The 15,044-nt window shown below is 37.6% G+C and overlaps 1 protein-coding gene across 3 annotated transcripts in view; it reads right to left on the bottom strand.

The window, feature by feature from the left end:
• Positions 1–3,198: 3,198 nt before the first annotated feature.
• srgap3 (SLIT-ROBO Rho GTPase activating protein 3) overlaps positions 3,199–15,044 on the bottom strand; it is a 72,719-nt gene continuing 60,873 nt past the window's right edge. For 2 of the 3 annotated variants that reach the window (XM_023324887.1, XM_005799885.2), the window contains exons 13-22: positions 14,837–14,897; positions 14,208–14,285; positions 13,969–14,103; positions 13,371–13,476; positions 12,305–12,532; positions 12,070–12,143; positions 9,596–9,776; positions 9,343–9,492; positions 8,932–9,250; positions 3,199–8,066 (exon numbers count right to left, since the gene is read on the bottom strand). In XM_023324887.1, coding sequence (XP_023180655.1) covers positions 7,620–8,066; positions 8,932–9,250; positions 9,343–9,492; positions 9,596–9,776; positions 12,070–12,143; positions 12,305–12,532; positions 13,371–13,476; positions 13,969–14,103; positions 14,208–14,285; positions 14,837–14,897 — 1,779 coding nt within the window. In that variant the 3' untranslated portion in view covers positions 3,199–7,619. Of the gene's footprint in view, positions 8,067–8,931; positions 9,251–9,342; positions 9,493–9,595; positions 9,777–12,069; positions 12,144–12,304; positions 12,533–13,370; positions 13,477–13,968; positions 14,104–14,207; positions 14,286–14,836; positions 14,898–15,044 lie in introns of those variants that run through there. The other variant, XR_002751856.1, reaches the window with a different exon arrangement.

Below are 15,044 nucleotides of genomic sequence, written 5' to 3'. Positions count from 1 at the left end.
ACAACTAAAGAATCAAAGTTGAATAAAAAAATAGGTCTAAAAGAACTTGAGTAAGTTTGCAAGGTCCTGATCTTATATTCCTCTTGGCCATGAAGCTTTAGCCTCACTGAACCAAAAGAAACTTGTCGGCTGACACATCAGTGAATTCTGAGAAAATTATTATGCTGCTTGAGTTTTTTTCTTCTTTATGCAAAAGTTCTGCCCACAGTTGGAAAGTCAGAAAAGTTTGAACATTACAAGAATAAAGCAAGAGTTGAAATAAGTCCTTAAGTTAAACAGCTACGAAACAGAATAAAATGTGTAATTTTATCATCATGGCCAAAAATCTGTGCCTCAGTTCAACTATATCATGATGTCATGCAGTATTTATGTATTCTGTGCTGCCTATACACCATGGATGTCTTCCATGCAGTTCAATCCCTATAAATATTTGAGCTCATCTTGCAGCATATTGTATGTTTCCTTTTCTGGCTAAAAGTTTGCACAACAGTGTCACCACATGCCAACTTGTCTGTGACTTACTGTCCTCAAGCTTAATTTATTATGCATGCAATATGAACAGGACCCTGCTGCACTATAGCACTTCAAAGATGCAGGCATGACTGGAAATGCCACAGAATTTGGAGCTTTTGCCATTCTTCTGTGACCTTGAAAACCTTTTGATGGAATTCAGCTAAATGCATTGCCACGGCACAATTTGATTCAAATATGCGCACAAACAGAAAAAAAAAAGTTTAACATTTGAACACATCAAAGATATGTCCATTAGTCTCAGTGCAGCATCTGCTGGACTGGATTCCACTGAGACCTTTGTCTGATACCCCGAGACTGTTAAACATGAGAGAAAAATCCTATTTTGACTTTTTTCTTGGAAATGTATTTTGATCTGGTCTGGACTATCATCTGGAGAGTCTCTGCTTTGATCCAGAGACAAGTAATTTCAGTCCAAACACTGAAAAAAACTATAGTTTTCTAAAAAGTACCAGTTTCTAAGTCATTAGAGAACTAATTGCATTATTTTAACTCTTAATAATAAAGGTTTCTAACAAATCTTCCTAGGTTTAACACTAGTCCTCAAGATATTTAAACCGGAAAGGAACAAAGAGACACTGAAGGCTCAAACAAGAAGCTGTAATAATTTTGCTGTTCTTTGACTCTTGGACAGTGATAGTGTGTTATTGATGTGCTGACCTTCATTTGTGCATTAATTACAATGAAATATATTCTCAATTAAGCCACCAGAGAGAACTTATGTAACTTATTTTTCGCTTTGTCTGGATGACCAGAAAAAAACGTTTGTGAAAATAATTGCGTCACAATAAGTTCTTCCAGTGTTTATCTAAGCCAATATGTTTCTGTTATAAAATGAGCCTTTTGAGTCAGGTCCACTTTAATAGAAAAGCACAACAATTTGTTGATGAACACCTGTAACTACATTGTCTAGAAATATGACAAAAAAACCCAAAATGTAGATTTTATTGTTTTTCTGACAAAGAAATGTTTTAACTGTGTATCTGTGTGTGTGAGTGCAACCTCTTTAACACTCTGATATAATATTAAAGTCTGACTCTACAACTTCACATGTATTTGAAGCCCATCAGCACAGGACTTTTGGGAATGTGATTGCGTAAGATCCTTCATGCCTGTTAGTAAAATACCTTCCAGGCTGATGAAAAATGTGAACCCAGCTGCTTGTTTTACATGTTCCTGTTGAGCAGCTGTTTCTCAGGTGGAACAAATTGAATTTTGTTTATGCCCTGCTCTGCTGGTGTGAGGCTCTTTTCCAACAGATTAGAAAGCCAATTCCACACAGAGATGTAATCAGTTAATTTATGCAAATGCTGTTGCAAAACTGAAGGTATAGCCATATTCACCTCACTTTTAGTGAACCTTTAAATAATAAAATGAAAAATGACGAGCAGTTTAATGCTGATAGTCACAAACCATTTCTCTGTTGCAGTTTCTCCATCATGTGGCCAGCGGATGAACTGCAAAACATAGTTTTGAACATAAATATAATGAGAATTTTAGACAAGAATGGTCACAGTTTCTAAAAAACCCCCCCAAAAAAACACTTGCAATGTGGTTTCATCTCTCTTTAGAGTGATGTTAAAAATACATCAGAGGAGAATGAAAAAAACTAAAAAGTTTGACTTGTCTGAATTTACTAAAGCCACAAAACTCTTCAGAGGCAACGTGAAAAAAAAGTGATCTTTACTTAAAAACTTTTAATAAGCTACTTGTAATCACATGTTCAGTGAAAGAGATAAGTTTGGAAATGTGGGCTGTGGAGATGCCTCTCTGCTGAAGTTATATAAAGAATTCAGGTTGTGTGCTATCTTCAGCTGCAATGTGTATTCACTTAGGAGAAGCATTACACAGAAGCCCAAAGCTTGAAAAGGGAGAACAAAAAGCATTTCTAATGAGAGTTTATTAAAGCTTAATAACATTAAAAAAGAAAACAGAGCTATGTCAGTAGAGTTAGCTGGGAGATCCTGCAGATATTAGACCAAGACTAAAAAATGCTATCCTGAAAGAGGCTTTAAGAAAGACAATAATAGATGGGAAAATTGACTAAAAGCATTCCTCATGAATTCAAAACAGAGAATTAGAGGAAAGACATGAATTTGGAAGAAAATGTAAAAGTCTGCCCAGATACTTTACCAAAGACCTGGCACAACTTTGCTCTTTTTAAAGGATAATGTCCCCACTATCAACGTCAAGATCTAGGGTAAAGAATGATGAGGGAAGCCACATTTTACGAATCTGATTGTAAACTTGAACGCTGAAGTCTTTCTTGACCACTGTTGAAAAGGAGGAATTTAAAATGGTCAAAAGAGTAAATGGCCATTCTTAATTTAGGAGAGATGACTAAAGTGAGATCCACCAGGGTTCAAAAACCTTTATATCTAACTTCCATTTAATGTAGCTTTAATAAATAATTAATTTACCTTTGCCATAATCTAAATATTAGTGGTGAAAGTGATGAAAACTAGACTTAATAGTACAATAAAATATAGCAATTTGTTTTAATAATTCAATTCAAAAGGTGAAACTATATTATGTACATTTCAAGTGTTTTTATTAATTTGAACATTTTGGTTTTTTTTGTTTGACAAGTGAACACAACTTTTAAGCACTGGGACTTTTGGCACACAATTCATTTTCTAGACCCACAAAAACCCCTCAGTCAGAAAGCAGATCACAGAGGTTTATGGTTTTATTTCGACACAGGAGTTTTCAACATCCGGTCAGTGGGATCAAGTACACTACATTACAGGTTTCAACCAACCAGACACTCATCAACAAACAGCATCACCAGACAAACAGGTAAAGGAGAAGGTAAAACAGTGTGACAATAATTCACACACTAGTCCCAGACAGGGCCTCGCTCTGCTCTTTGACTCTGATGCCATCTTTTTGAACCACAGGTACATCACATCACATGTATAGGGAAAATGAAAGCGCACCAGGTGCCTTGTAGCGAACGCACAACAAAAGTCTGAACTGTTTCAGCCGTTGCCAACAACACCACAACAACTTATCTCTAAAAGAACAGGAGCTAATGGCTCACATTCAGCATAGCCAGATCACAGAGTAAATTATAGTAGAAAAAAAAAAGAAACATTCAAGATGAATCTTTTAACTTTTACTGGTAGTTCATGTTTACAGCAGTTATTTTTTTTCAGCTTACCCTGGATTCACACAACTCTAGATGAGTATTTTTTTATGAATCTTCCATGATTCATTGTGGCTTGATAGCTGAGTAGCAATAGAAAGTAGGACAAAAAGAAAACATCACTTTGAAATAACATGGCAACCAATAGGCAACATATTACAGTATAAAAGTAAAAAAAGGAACAAAAAGCTGAATTCTAATGAAAAAATTTATATTGTGCACAAAAGGCACTCAAATGTGTTCTACTTACACATAAATAAAGACAAAGTGTTAAATATGCTTCATTCATGTAATCATATACTTTATGGAACTTTTCTTTCTCGTGGATTTAAAAAGATCTGAAATACAATATTAAATGAAAACAGTAAAAACTTATTGGATCAGTTTAAGAGTCATATTAGATTCAGATAGTTCCCATCATGCCCTTGATGAATTGATAGCTGGTTTACGACACAGAGTGATACCAGTAAGAACCAGAAGAGGGCGCTTTATGTCTTTGAAACACCATTGATTTTAGCTTTAGAAGATCACTCTTCTCAACAACAACGCCACAGAAACACCAATCCATCCTTTTATGAGAGTTGAAAAGTGAAGTTTACATCCAGCAAATATTTTCAGCCTGCATGGTGTATCTGTGGTCGAACTGTGAAATCAGTACCCAGTTTAGGATGTGAGTTAGGCTTAATCATCACCCAAATCTATGGAAGTCCAGATGGACTCAATCTGTGCATTTCACCATGAAAAGGCACCACGACACAGTCACTGAGTCTGATATCATGAGCCCCACATTACAGCGCAAAACATGCAGAACTGAGCAGGCTCTTTGGGTTGCAGGTTACAAGGTCTCTGGAGTACATATGTCAAAAGACAGAAGTTAGAGCAGATATAAACACTGAAATATTGTGACGTGGATCAAATCCAGCAATAGAAAAATTGGAATGGTGTTAACTCTGAGCATTACTGTGTCAGCCAGGAAAAATAAACACAACGCTTGAAGTAAATAGCATAGTCTGCTAACACCAGACTATGCTACTTATAAAAAATAGAAACTTCTCACATTTATCAGGATTATGGAGGTCCAAAATGTCATAAAGTAGTAAATAAATAAATCATCAGATGTTTTTGTAATATATAGGTTATAGCTGAAAAAATAACATTGGAAATGAATACATGTAATACATGAATAAATGTGTCTACAAATATTTAAAAGGCAGTAACTAATACCAAATTAAATACCATTTTCAAGAAAATCACATATATATATATATATATATATATATATATATATATATATATATATACATGCATATATATCAAACAAACCTCACGTTTGATTGGTGAGCCTGCAGAGTAAGTCAGTTTTAATTCGTTTAACAGGATAAAATGGCTCTGACCACCTACTGACAGATAAAAGAAATTCATGATCTATTACAGCAAATAGCCATGAAAAAACAATAAATATTGAGATAATTATTATTTTATTCTATAAAATATATATATTTAGGACACTCTTAATTACACATGTTTAAAATCATCAATGTAGCTCTTTCCATTTTTAATTTACTAGTGATACAATTCTGTAACAATTTAATGATTTATTTATTTAAACAATTTTGGCAAATTCTGACCTCCATACTAGATTTTACTGTAGAAATGTAAATTTGAAAAAGAACTTTAAAAAAGCTGTGGTAACTAATAAAATAAAATAAAATACGCCTTTAATATGAAACAATCTAGATGAAAATGGTGTCAAGGTAGAAAATATTTTAAGCAACATAAACAAAAAAATCCTTTATTCAGCCTTTGCGCTTCAATGCTATTTCCAAACACACTCTAATTACAGAGTACATTGTAGAAGATCTAAACTGTATTTTACTATCAAATAATTTCCTTGTAATTTACTGAAAATAATACAAATGTGTTTTAAGATCTAAGCGCAGCTCAACCCATCTTTGTTTTATTTTGTTTTAACCTGTACACAATAAAACACTTACAAATTACTAGCTCTATATTCTGTACAAGTTCCCTACAGGATTCCGTCATTAGGCGGTTTGTTCATTTTCTGCATTTCATATACAGCACATGAGAACAAACCGTGGACAGGGCCGTGTTCAGTCTGCTCTGTCTAACCATGCAGTATGGAGGGAAAATATTTTGCTCTAGTACCATGGCACTGATTTGTCAAGTTTCTTCATGCCAAGATGCTTCATCTGCTGCAGTGTTGCCACACTCATGCCAATTTTTAAATCCAACACATAAAGATAACAAGGCATTTTTTTCCTAGAAATGTTGGATACTTTAAGCTTGTTGCATTTTTTCCATCATAGTGATTAATATATAGAAGTTTCTACAATGGTTAACAAGCTCCATTAAAAGTTTGCCCTTTGTTCTCCTTTCAATGCATGCAGAAATAAATATCATCCTGGTGTCACATTGTTCTTGTACTAAAACCAGAAAACATAATGATGTTAAGTAGGTTTGTACAAGTGCATCTCAATAACTACGAACATAATTGAAAATTAAATATATTACTTTAATCTGATTCGAGAATTGAAAGTACAATAGACATTCACTAAGAACAAAGTTATAAATTTGAAATGTTAATTTTTGATCATTTTGAAAATTATGGTTTACAGCTAGTAAAAACCAGAAATTTAGTCTCTCAAAGAATTAAATATTACATGAGAGCAATAATATAATATTGCTATATATTAATATAGGGATTTTAACAATATGTTAAATCTTTTAAAATCAAGCTTCAGATTGATAACTTGGACAGTTTGGCAACAGACAGTCCAGCCACCCTTCAGAAGGAGGGTATGCAATACAATTTAATTAATACAGAAGATAAAGGTATCCAGGCATATTATTAGAAAGTTAAGTGGAAGGAAAAGGTACTGGAAGGAAACGTACTAAGTTATTTGAGGCCTAGTGTGAGGTTTTGTCAGTCAGTGATGACAAGTAGAAAATGCTAGTGTTGGTCCACTCTGTTTAACGGAGTCAAAGTCAGCACAGTCATTTCCCAGGAAATTTTGGAGCACTTTATGTTTCCCTCTGCTGAGACACTTTATAGATTTAATTATTTAAAATTCTAGCAGGACTGGACACCTGCCAAAAGTATGAATACTAGCTTTGATAGTCATGACACCATTTGCTTGATTAGCCAACAAATTCTTCAGGCCCAAATACTACAAAGAATATCAAGTACACAACAGTGTGACAGTAGAAGAAGAATGAGGGATCCAAAATGGATACTCACTAACTTTATATCAAGATAATATTTCTGGATTAATTTTTTTTTTTTCCAAAGGTGATGTTGTAATTTGTGAGAAACTGAACATTGGGCTGTATGCCACAACCATGTTAAGAAATTAACAGAAACAAACAATTGTGTGTAATGAATTCATCCCTCTGTGTGTAATGAATAAATACGATTCAGTTTTTGAAATGATTATTAAAATAAATTGCTTTTTTAAGGATATTCTAATTTATCAAGATGCACCTGTATGCAGGGCCATAAGGTCTGAGCCCTGGACGGTAAACAAAGGATGTGTTTTAGTGGTTTGACACTCGTCCACGTGACGTTTTCATACAGGAGAGATGGAAAACATCAGTTGGACTGGATGTCACGAGTGGGAATCTTTTTTTTTTTTTTCACTCAAGTATTGCTTCAATGGCCTTCAACAAATCTCTGAAACGAGAGCATGGCCATAGATTTCTGCTGAAGCTGAGGTATAACTGAAGTTTACATAGTCTTTTACACAGTAGGTCAAGTTTCAAAGAGCTGTATGACATTAAACCCCTACAGCATCATCTGCTGCTTTGTCACCATGGTAACCTGGAGACTCCTGTACAGTGAGGACAATATTTGTCTCTACTTTAAGGAATATTTTCTTGTTTCGATCATCTCTTCTCTCTTTTACAACAGATTCCACCTCTGCTACATGCTGCCAGTCTTATCACCGGCATCACCTGAAACATTCACATTGGACCCTGAAGCTGAGCTGTTACTGGGAAACAGTTTTTCAGTGGGAGTCACGGCGGGACTGCCAACCCCTGAAGAGCTGGAGCTGCTCGAGCGGTGCTGCGTCGGAGCGGAGCGTGCCGGTCTCATGGCCGGGGGGCGCAGCTGAGCCCCGGCCAGCCGGGCAGACAGGGCGGGTTTGAAGGTGGTCATCATCTCAGAGGTGGAGCTGCTGCTGCGCCGCATGGCTGCATCCGGGTCACGGATCATGATGGTGTGAAGTGGACTGCCGGGCTCTGAGCTTGCCGGGTTCTTCATTGGCTCCAGGGTGTCCAGGACCACATCAGGGGCCTGCTTCACGGTGTTCTGGCGCTCCAGCTCCCGTAGCTCATGTAGTGCAGTACTCATGGTCTTCTCAATGTCCTGAAAAAAGTCAGAGACAGAATTTGATATTCAAGACTGTATTAAAGCACCTTAAAAACAGAAGGACTCTGCTAAGTTTAATTTATGAACTGCAGATCATATTCACAGAATACACTACGTATATTAAAAAACTACGATTTACGACAGTGTCCAGGAAAGTACTCATAACCCTTGATCTCTCTTTTTTAAGATATCAATTATAGGTGTAAAGTCTTTAACAGTTAGTTTCTACTATTTTTACACATCTAGAGACATTTCACTCAAAAAAGCTTAATCTCAGTGCTGATGAAGAGCATTTGAGAAAATACAATAGATAATATTTCTCTGGATTTAGTTTTGGACTATAGACTATTGTAACATGTGGATTTGGATTTGATCAAAACTATGTCACTGCAGTTCAGGATGGGCTCTTAGGCTTTTTGTCCTGCTGGACGTCAAATGGGACTTATAGTCTTTTGTCAACAATAATTTTCAGGGCCACTTGTTTGTTCTACGAATCCTCCAAAGTGGTTTTGGGCCCCTTCTATGATTAATGTCCTCCATGTCCAGTCTGTTGGTTTAGGCTGAGGTCTGCGCCTGGGTATGTTTGCATTTTACGTTTCTGAATCTGTTTCTTCATTCATGCTTTCTAACAAACCTCGGAGGTCTTCAGAGAACAGCTGGTTTTAACACTGAGATTAAATTATACACAGATTAAATGACTTTTTCTAATTAGGTGACCACTGGTACACTCAGACTTTGTAAGGGGTGTCAGAGTAAAGAGGGCACGCCATCCTTCCAGATTTTGATTTGTTAAAGTCATGTACAAATACTAATAAGCTACTGAAGATAAGAGTTTGCTGCTATAAGGTAAAAAATGTCTGACCTCAGCCAGAGCCTCGGTCTCCAGTGTTTTGTGGTCCCCCAGGCTGCTGTGGCGAGTGGCCCCTGGCACTGGTCTCAGTGGGTGGCCCTCTGGATATGCCTTCCTATCTGGATAGTTAATACTGCCTGCACTACCAAAAGTGCCAAGTCGCCTTTTTTCTGGACTTTCTATGCGAGCCTTGCTAATGGATATTTTATGAGGACTGCTGGGACAGGCAGCGGCACGCGGCGGAGTGTCAGGTACTCTGGTTGGGCTGTGGGTCTCCGCACCGCCGCTCCGACGGCGCGGGACCGCAGCGCCGTCTGATCGTAGCCTGACCCTGGAGAGGAGAAGCCAGACAAATCAATTAGAAACACTGCAGCATATTTCAGACCATTAGAACTTAAAATGTGGGTTTTATATTTTTGTCACCTCCCCATGACTCCTCCAAAGTTGTAATCTGCTGACTGCTCACATGGCGATGGGATGTCATTTTTGGAGGAACCCTTCTCTTCCAGTAACGGTCCACTGCTGGCTTCACTGTCTGCTTTCTGGCTGAGATTATCGGAGAAGGCATCATCCCTGAAACAGCAGAGTCAGATCTATTCAGCGGACCTTCATCAAAGCCCTGCAAAATCCCTTTTCAAACATAGCCACTACTAAAACTGATGACATTGTTACGTACAAGTCTTGCACAACAATATACTGATGGGGGATGAGGCCGTCCACGCCGTTGTGACGACCCTCCCACCAGTCCTCAGAGGCCCTGTGATACAGAAGCAGAGACGCTCCCTTCTTGAAGGACAGCTCCCGGGGACTGCGTCCTGTGTAGTCAAACTTGGCAATGGCTTCAATTTGTTCGACCTCTGAAAACACACGCGAGCAAAATTACATAAGATATATTTCAGAAAATGAAGCAACACATGATTAGAGACATAGTGGCTTATTTTTTTTTAAGCCAACAGGCAAAAATTGTTAAAAAAAAAAAAAAATAAATTGTTAAAATAATAAATAAGTAAAATAGTTCTGCCCCATTTTGGTTCTTTTCTCTGTTTTCAAACCAATCATGCTCTGTTATCATAGTCAAGAGTCTTCTTACTGCTCAATGAGCAACTTATAATTTCAAAATGAAAATCATGGCTTGTTCAGGACATCTATTCTTCAAAGTCTTCCATGCAAACAGAGACAAAAACACAACTGTTCTATTTTTCTTGTGTGCACTCGTGTCTCCTTTCATGAGGCTTGTATGCTCTGGCCACTGTGCTGAAGAAGATAAGGAGAAGTTGGATTATTACTATCCCAAAAAGGAAGAATCCATGGCGGAGTGAGGTGCATTGACTCTAATAAAATAGTTACACGTTTGCAAAAGCACTGACATTGGTGACCAATATCCAAATTTTTCTACACTTCAGTTTGTGTGCAATTTAGTTATCAGACCACAATTACTGAACATGGCAATTTGCATTTTTTCACATTTAGGTTCCTTTATCCAAGATATCTGTCTATATTGTTTTACAAATATAAGAAAGTCTGATAAAACTGCATAATTTACTTCAAATTGCAGAAAATATGTGCCTATTTTGATGTTATTTTTTAATATTATATAATATAACACTGTTAATTTATCCACAGAGGGAATAATAATCTATGTGCTTAAGTAGAAACCTTTTGAAAATTGTCTTTACATTGGCTGAAGTTTACATTGAAATGAAAATTTAATTAAAAATTATTTCACTATGGACATTTCAAATACATGCTTGTTTTGTATTTTTTTCAATAAAACAATTAAACAAGTGAATAAATTATGTTTTGAATAATTTTTTTTTTACAACATCTCAGCTAAAAAAGTGCCCTGCAGTGTTTTCCAACAGGCCAGCAGGGGTCAGTCAAAGTTAACTGTTCAACAGCGGTCATATGTGAGCAGGAAAAACACAATTTAAAAAGAAAACGCCCAGAAAGTTTGATGTTCTGAACCTACCAGAGATGGATGTTTGAGCTGCCATTTGAGGCAAAACGGAACAGAGCTATAGTTCAAATGCAACCTAAATTGAAAGACAGATGCTACCCTCATCACTGCAGGGGATTCGCTCCCAATTAACATGAGCCTGTTTTGCTTTCATGAAAAACGAGCTACTGCCAGAGGACACTAAAAACTGTTATGTATGAAGGGCAACCAGAAAGGCTTTGCTTCCTTTTTTCAAGTGAGAACAAGAAAAAAAATAGATAGGGTCAGCACTTTCTAACACCCTAAAAAACAAGTCATCTACAAAGCTGAAATTTTAAGAGACAGCACTGGAGAGATGCCTCAGTGTATAAGCAACACTTTGGCTCCTGTGCCTGGCCCGGTTATGTATTCAAAGCTCAGAGGACGAGCGAGGAAACACTATACAAAGGAGAATGTCCCGAGAGAATAGCTGAATAACACCGAACAAAGAGTCAGCGCAGAGAGGGGGGAGGCACGCGCTCACATACACACAGCAACACAGATCAAAAACACTACACTGCATGCCAGCACTGTTTACTCAAGTTGCCTTTAGCTTCAAACATCACCTAAGCCTTTTTGCCTTCAGAAGCTGCTGCAGCTCATACTGCACATACTCAAGAGTGGAAATATAGTCGATACAACCAGCCTGTCTACACTTTAAAGTATTTTGAGCCAAAAAGTCTGTAAGGATGTTCTCTTGTCTAAAATAAATGTTGTACAGTGCCTCCCGCATTTATTGGCCCCACTGGTAAATATGTGTAAAACACATTATAATAAACTCATCTTTTATTGCAGTCGCAGAGCGCCACATGGGAAGAATCTGACTGTTTATTTTGTAGTTTAATGTTTTATTTGACTTTTTTTTTATGCAAATTTACTAGTGTCAGTCATTTGTATAACCGTTATTTGAAAAAAAATTAATGAAAAATACAGCACTCAGGATTCTACAGCATTTCACGGGTTTGGAACAGACAGTGAGATTAAACTGTGACCATTTTCCCCCTGGGCCTTCTCTCAATGGTTCTTCACTCCACATGTTTTCTACTGGATTTAGGTCTAGGGACTGAGATTGGCTTATTGTATTGTAGAGGCTTTTGTTTCAAATGCCATTAAAGCTGAAAGCATACACGTATAATAATGCATCTTGCTATTTAACACCTCAACAGTGTATTTACCTTCATCACTAGTGTGTGGCTCAGTTCCATTATCAACTTCATCGATGGTTCCTGGTTCACTGTGGGGACTGTCACTACATAAAGAAATGTGAAGTGAAATTTCATCACTAATAACTTATACAGCCAAAACTATTTTCATGCACAAACTGAAATAATAAATCCTGCTGACAAATAGGAGAATTGGAAAACTACTCTAATTTTCTTAAGTTTATTCCCAGATAAGGGAACCACTCACCAGTACTCTTCCCCACCCGTCATGCACTTCTCGTAGACCGGCCCATCCAGCTCACGCTGATTTGGGAAGATAACTTCATGGTTGATGATGATGGTCTTGATGACTTCGTTGACATGGGCCTGACACGCCACAGGATCCTGGCCGTCCGGGATGGGCATCAGAGTGGGGCCGAAGCAGATGGCTAAATTGTAGGGATCCATCATGTTTTCATCGCTGTACTGGGAAAGACTGAGGAACAAGAAAGCAGAGGTTGTTGATTCAGCCTGTATATGGCTGATTTGTGATATTGCTGAAGAGAGCAGCACTTTATTTTTTTAAACATATAGCAAGAGAAATTGGAGAGACAAAAAAGCAGTTGAAAAAATCTGATGAAAGAAGAAAGAAATGTCTGTAAATTGAGGATAATGTTTTATTTGGAGTTGTTGGGAAAGATCAGAGCTTTTCTATGAAAGGGACAGTGATAAAAGATAAATCTTGCATTGGGACTTTGTTTCAAAGGAACACAGTTTCACAAGCTTCATTTCACAGCCGTGACATTTGCTTTAAAAGCATTTGCAATCATCCAACATATTGAAATCCACTTATACAGCTTATGCTACAGAGTAACCCTTTTTAACCAAATCTTTCAGTGGAGCAACAGGAAATCATAATCAGTCTTTGCACATTATTAGCAGGCTAAGTGTGGGCAGAAACAGTGCAGCTGGAATTGCTCCAACAGAGCATAATATAAAGTCAGTGTCTTTGATCTGCAGGCAGAAAGTAAAGGTAGCATTAATAACATCTGTTATTAGAGGAATATTACACCGAGCCGAAGGATATGAGTTTTCAGATCTGTACATAACTTCTCAAACACATGTAAGATTGCATATCTGGTCTTTTCCTTCCTTTACTTGCAATCTATTTGGTGTTTGCTCAACCCAGAGGAGAATTACATTTGCATGCAAAATAAGGTACAAGATTCAATGTCGTATCCTGTGTAGGGACTATGCAAAGCACAAACTAATTTTTGCACGCTGTTTGTTACAGGGGAGGAGGTGTAACTTGAGGTTTAAGGACTAAAACTCACTGATTGAGAAATGCAAAAAGGTATCTCATGACGATTATGACGGTCCGAGGAAGAGTAACGACTATCTGCTGGATGTGATGGGCTCTCTCCGCTTCTGACTCCAGCTCTGAAACAGCAGAAAGTAAAAGATGGCAAACATCAATTAAAAATTATTTCACTTTGACATGGCCACTTGCTAAGCAAAAGAACATTGAATTACTACAAATGTTTATGTTAAAACTGTAGAGTTTTTTTTAGTTCCCATTTCTTATTTAGGTATTTTTTTATTAATCAGGCCTGACAGTGTAGTCTGGAAATAATCTGAGATCAGAAGTGAATGATGGGATTGGAAGTAGAGTTTAGAAATGTGACTATTTCCCGCATATTTTTTCACTTTTTTTTTCATGTTTATCCAGACTTGGGGAATACTTTTGGCAATTGTGTATTAAGCTATTCTCATCAGCCTGGTTCTCTGAGGCAGATCATAGGCACATGGCGGTATGATTAGGTCCATGTCGGGCATGGCACAGTCTTACTTTTAAGGAAACGTAAGGTGTCGATTTTCCTTTTTTCATCTTGTGAAAATCCCATCTTGTTTAAGTCTTTTCTGCTGACTCACTGATAGTGGAGATGAAATCCAGGAAACGCTCCTTTGGAAAGAGTGGGTTCTCCAGCCCTCTGAAATACAGCTTCAGCACTCCTGCCACTGAGTTAATATCGTGGTCATTCTGGTCATCAATCAGTGGGTCCTCACCTAAGAGAGAACAACATCTGATGAGCCAAATTTTGGTCTGAATTGGTTTGTCCTGTTTAAGTGCTTTGGATATTAAAAACTGGGAACACAGAAGATAAACTCACCTCTTTCAAATGAGTTTTTGATGTCGTTGACTTCCACCTGTGATCCTGGCACACGAAATATCCCCTGCTGCTGCAACCCTGGGAGAAATCCAAACCAGATTTCACTGATTTAGAACTACGCTGGCTGTCACTATCTTGAAACCACATCACCAGCTTCATGACAGAGCTTTGGAAACATATAACACAGGGCAGGAAATGTAATCTAGTCGTAAAGAGAGAGATACGTATTTTTCCAGGCAAGGGCCCCCTCAGTGAGCCGGCAGCATGTGGTTTTAGTTAGAGGCTTCTAATCAGTTTTTTGTAGTTTCATTAGGTCCAGATCCAGAGCAGAGGCCTGCAGGCCACAGCAACGAGCTGAAGACAGATGTGAAGGTAGACAGGGAGGAAGTCTAAAGAGGTTAGGGGGCGGACTGAACCCGATGAAACAAAGACCAGTTGGAGACTCAAAACTCTGTGTGTGATCTGTTGTCAAGTTACAGTCAGCCAGCTGAGAGCTTCAAAGAGCGTGTTGGTCAGTTCTTGTCCCTTGTAAAGGTTAAACAGGAGCACAATGAACTTATTTTATTGTTTCTTTTTACTGCCTTTTTGCAATCCCTTCAACAGCGATAAAAGCACAAAGTGAAACTTACCGTACAGATTGATGTATCTGACGCAGCTTTCAACAACAAGCGGAATCGGTTGGCCTGAATCCTGAAACATTGTGAAACAAAAGAAAAATATATGGATATAAAAGACACATTCAATCTTATGAATATTGTAATTGTAAATAATGATTCTTGTTGCATGTACAGTGGCGTGCAAAAGGATTCATTCCCCTTGGCCATCACAAAATAGTCC

This window comes from Xiphophorus maculatus, chromosome 20, assembly GCF_002775205.1.
Source record: "Xiphophorus maculatus strain JP 163 A chromosome 20, X_maculatus-5.0-male, whole genome shotgun sequence".
NCBI lineage: Eukaryota > Metazoa > Chordata > Actinopteri > Cyprinodontiformes > Poeciliidae > Xiphophorus > Xiphophorus maculatus.
This window is presented reverse-complemented; position numbering and strand designations above follow the sequence as displayed.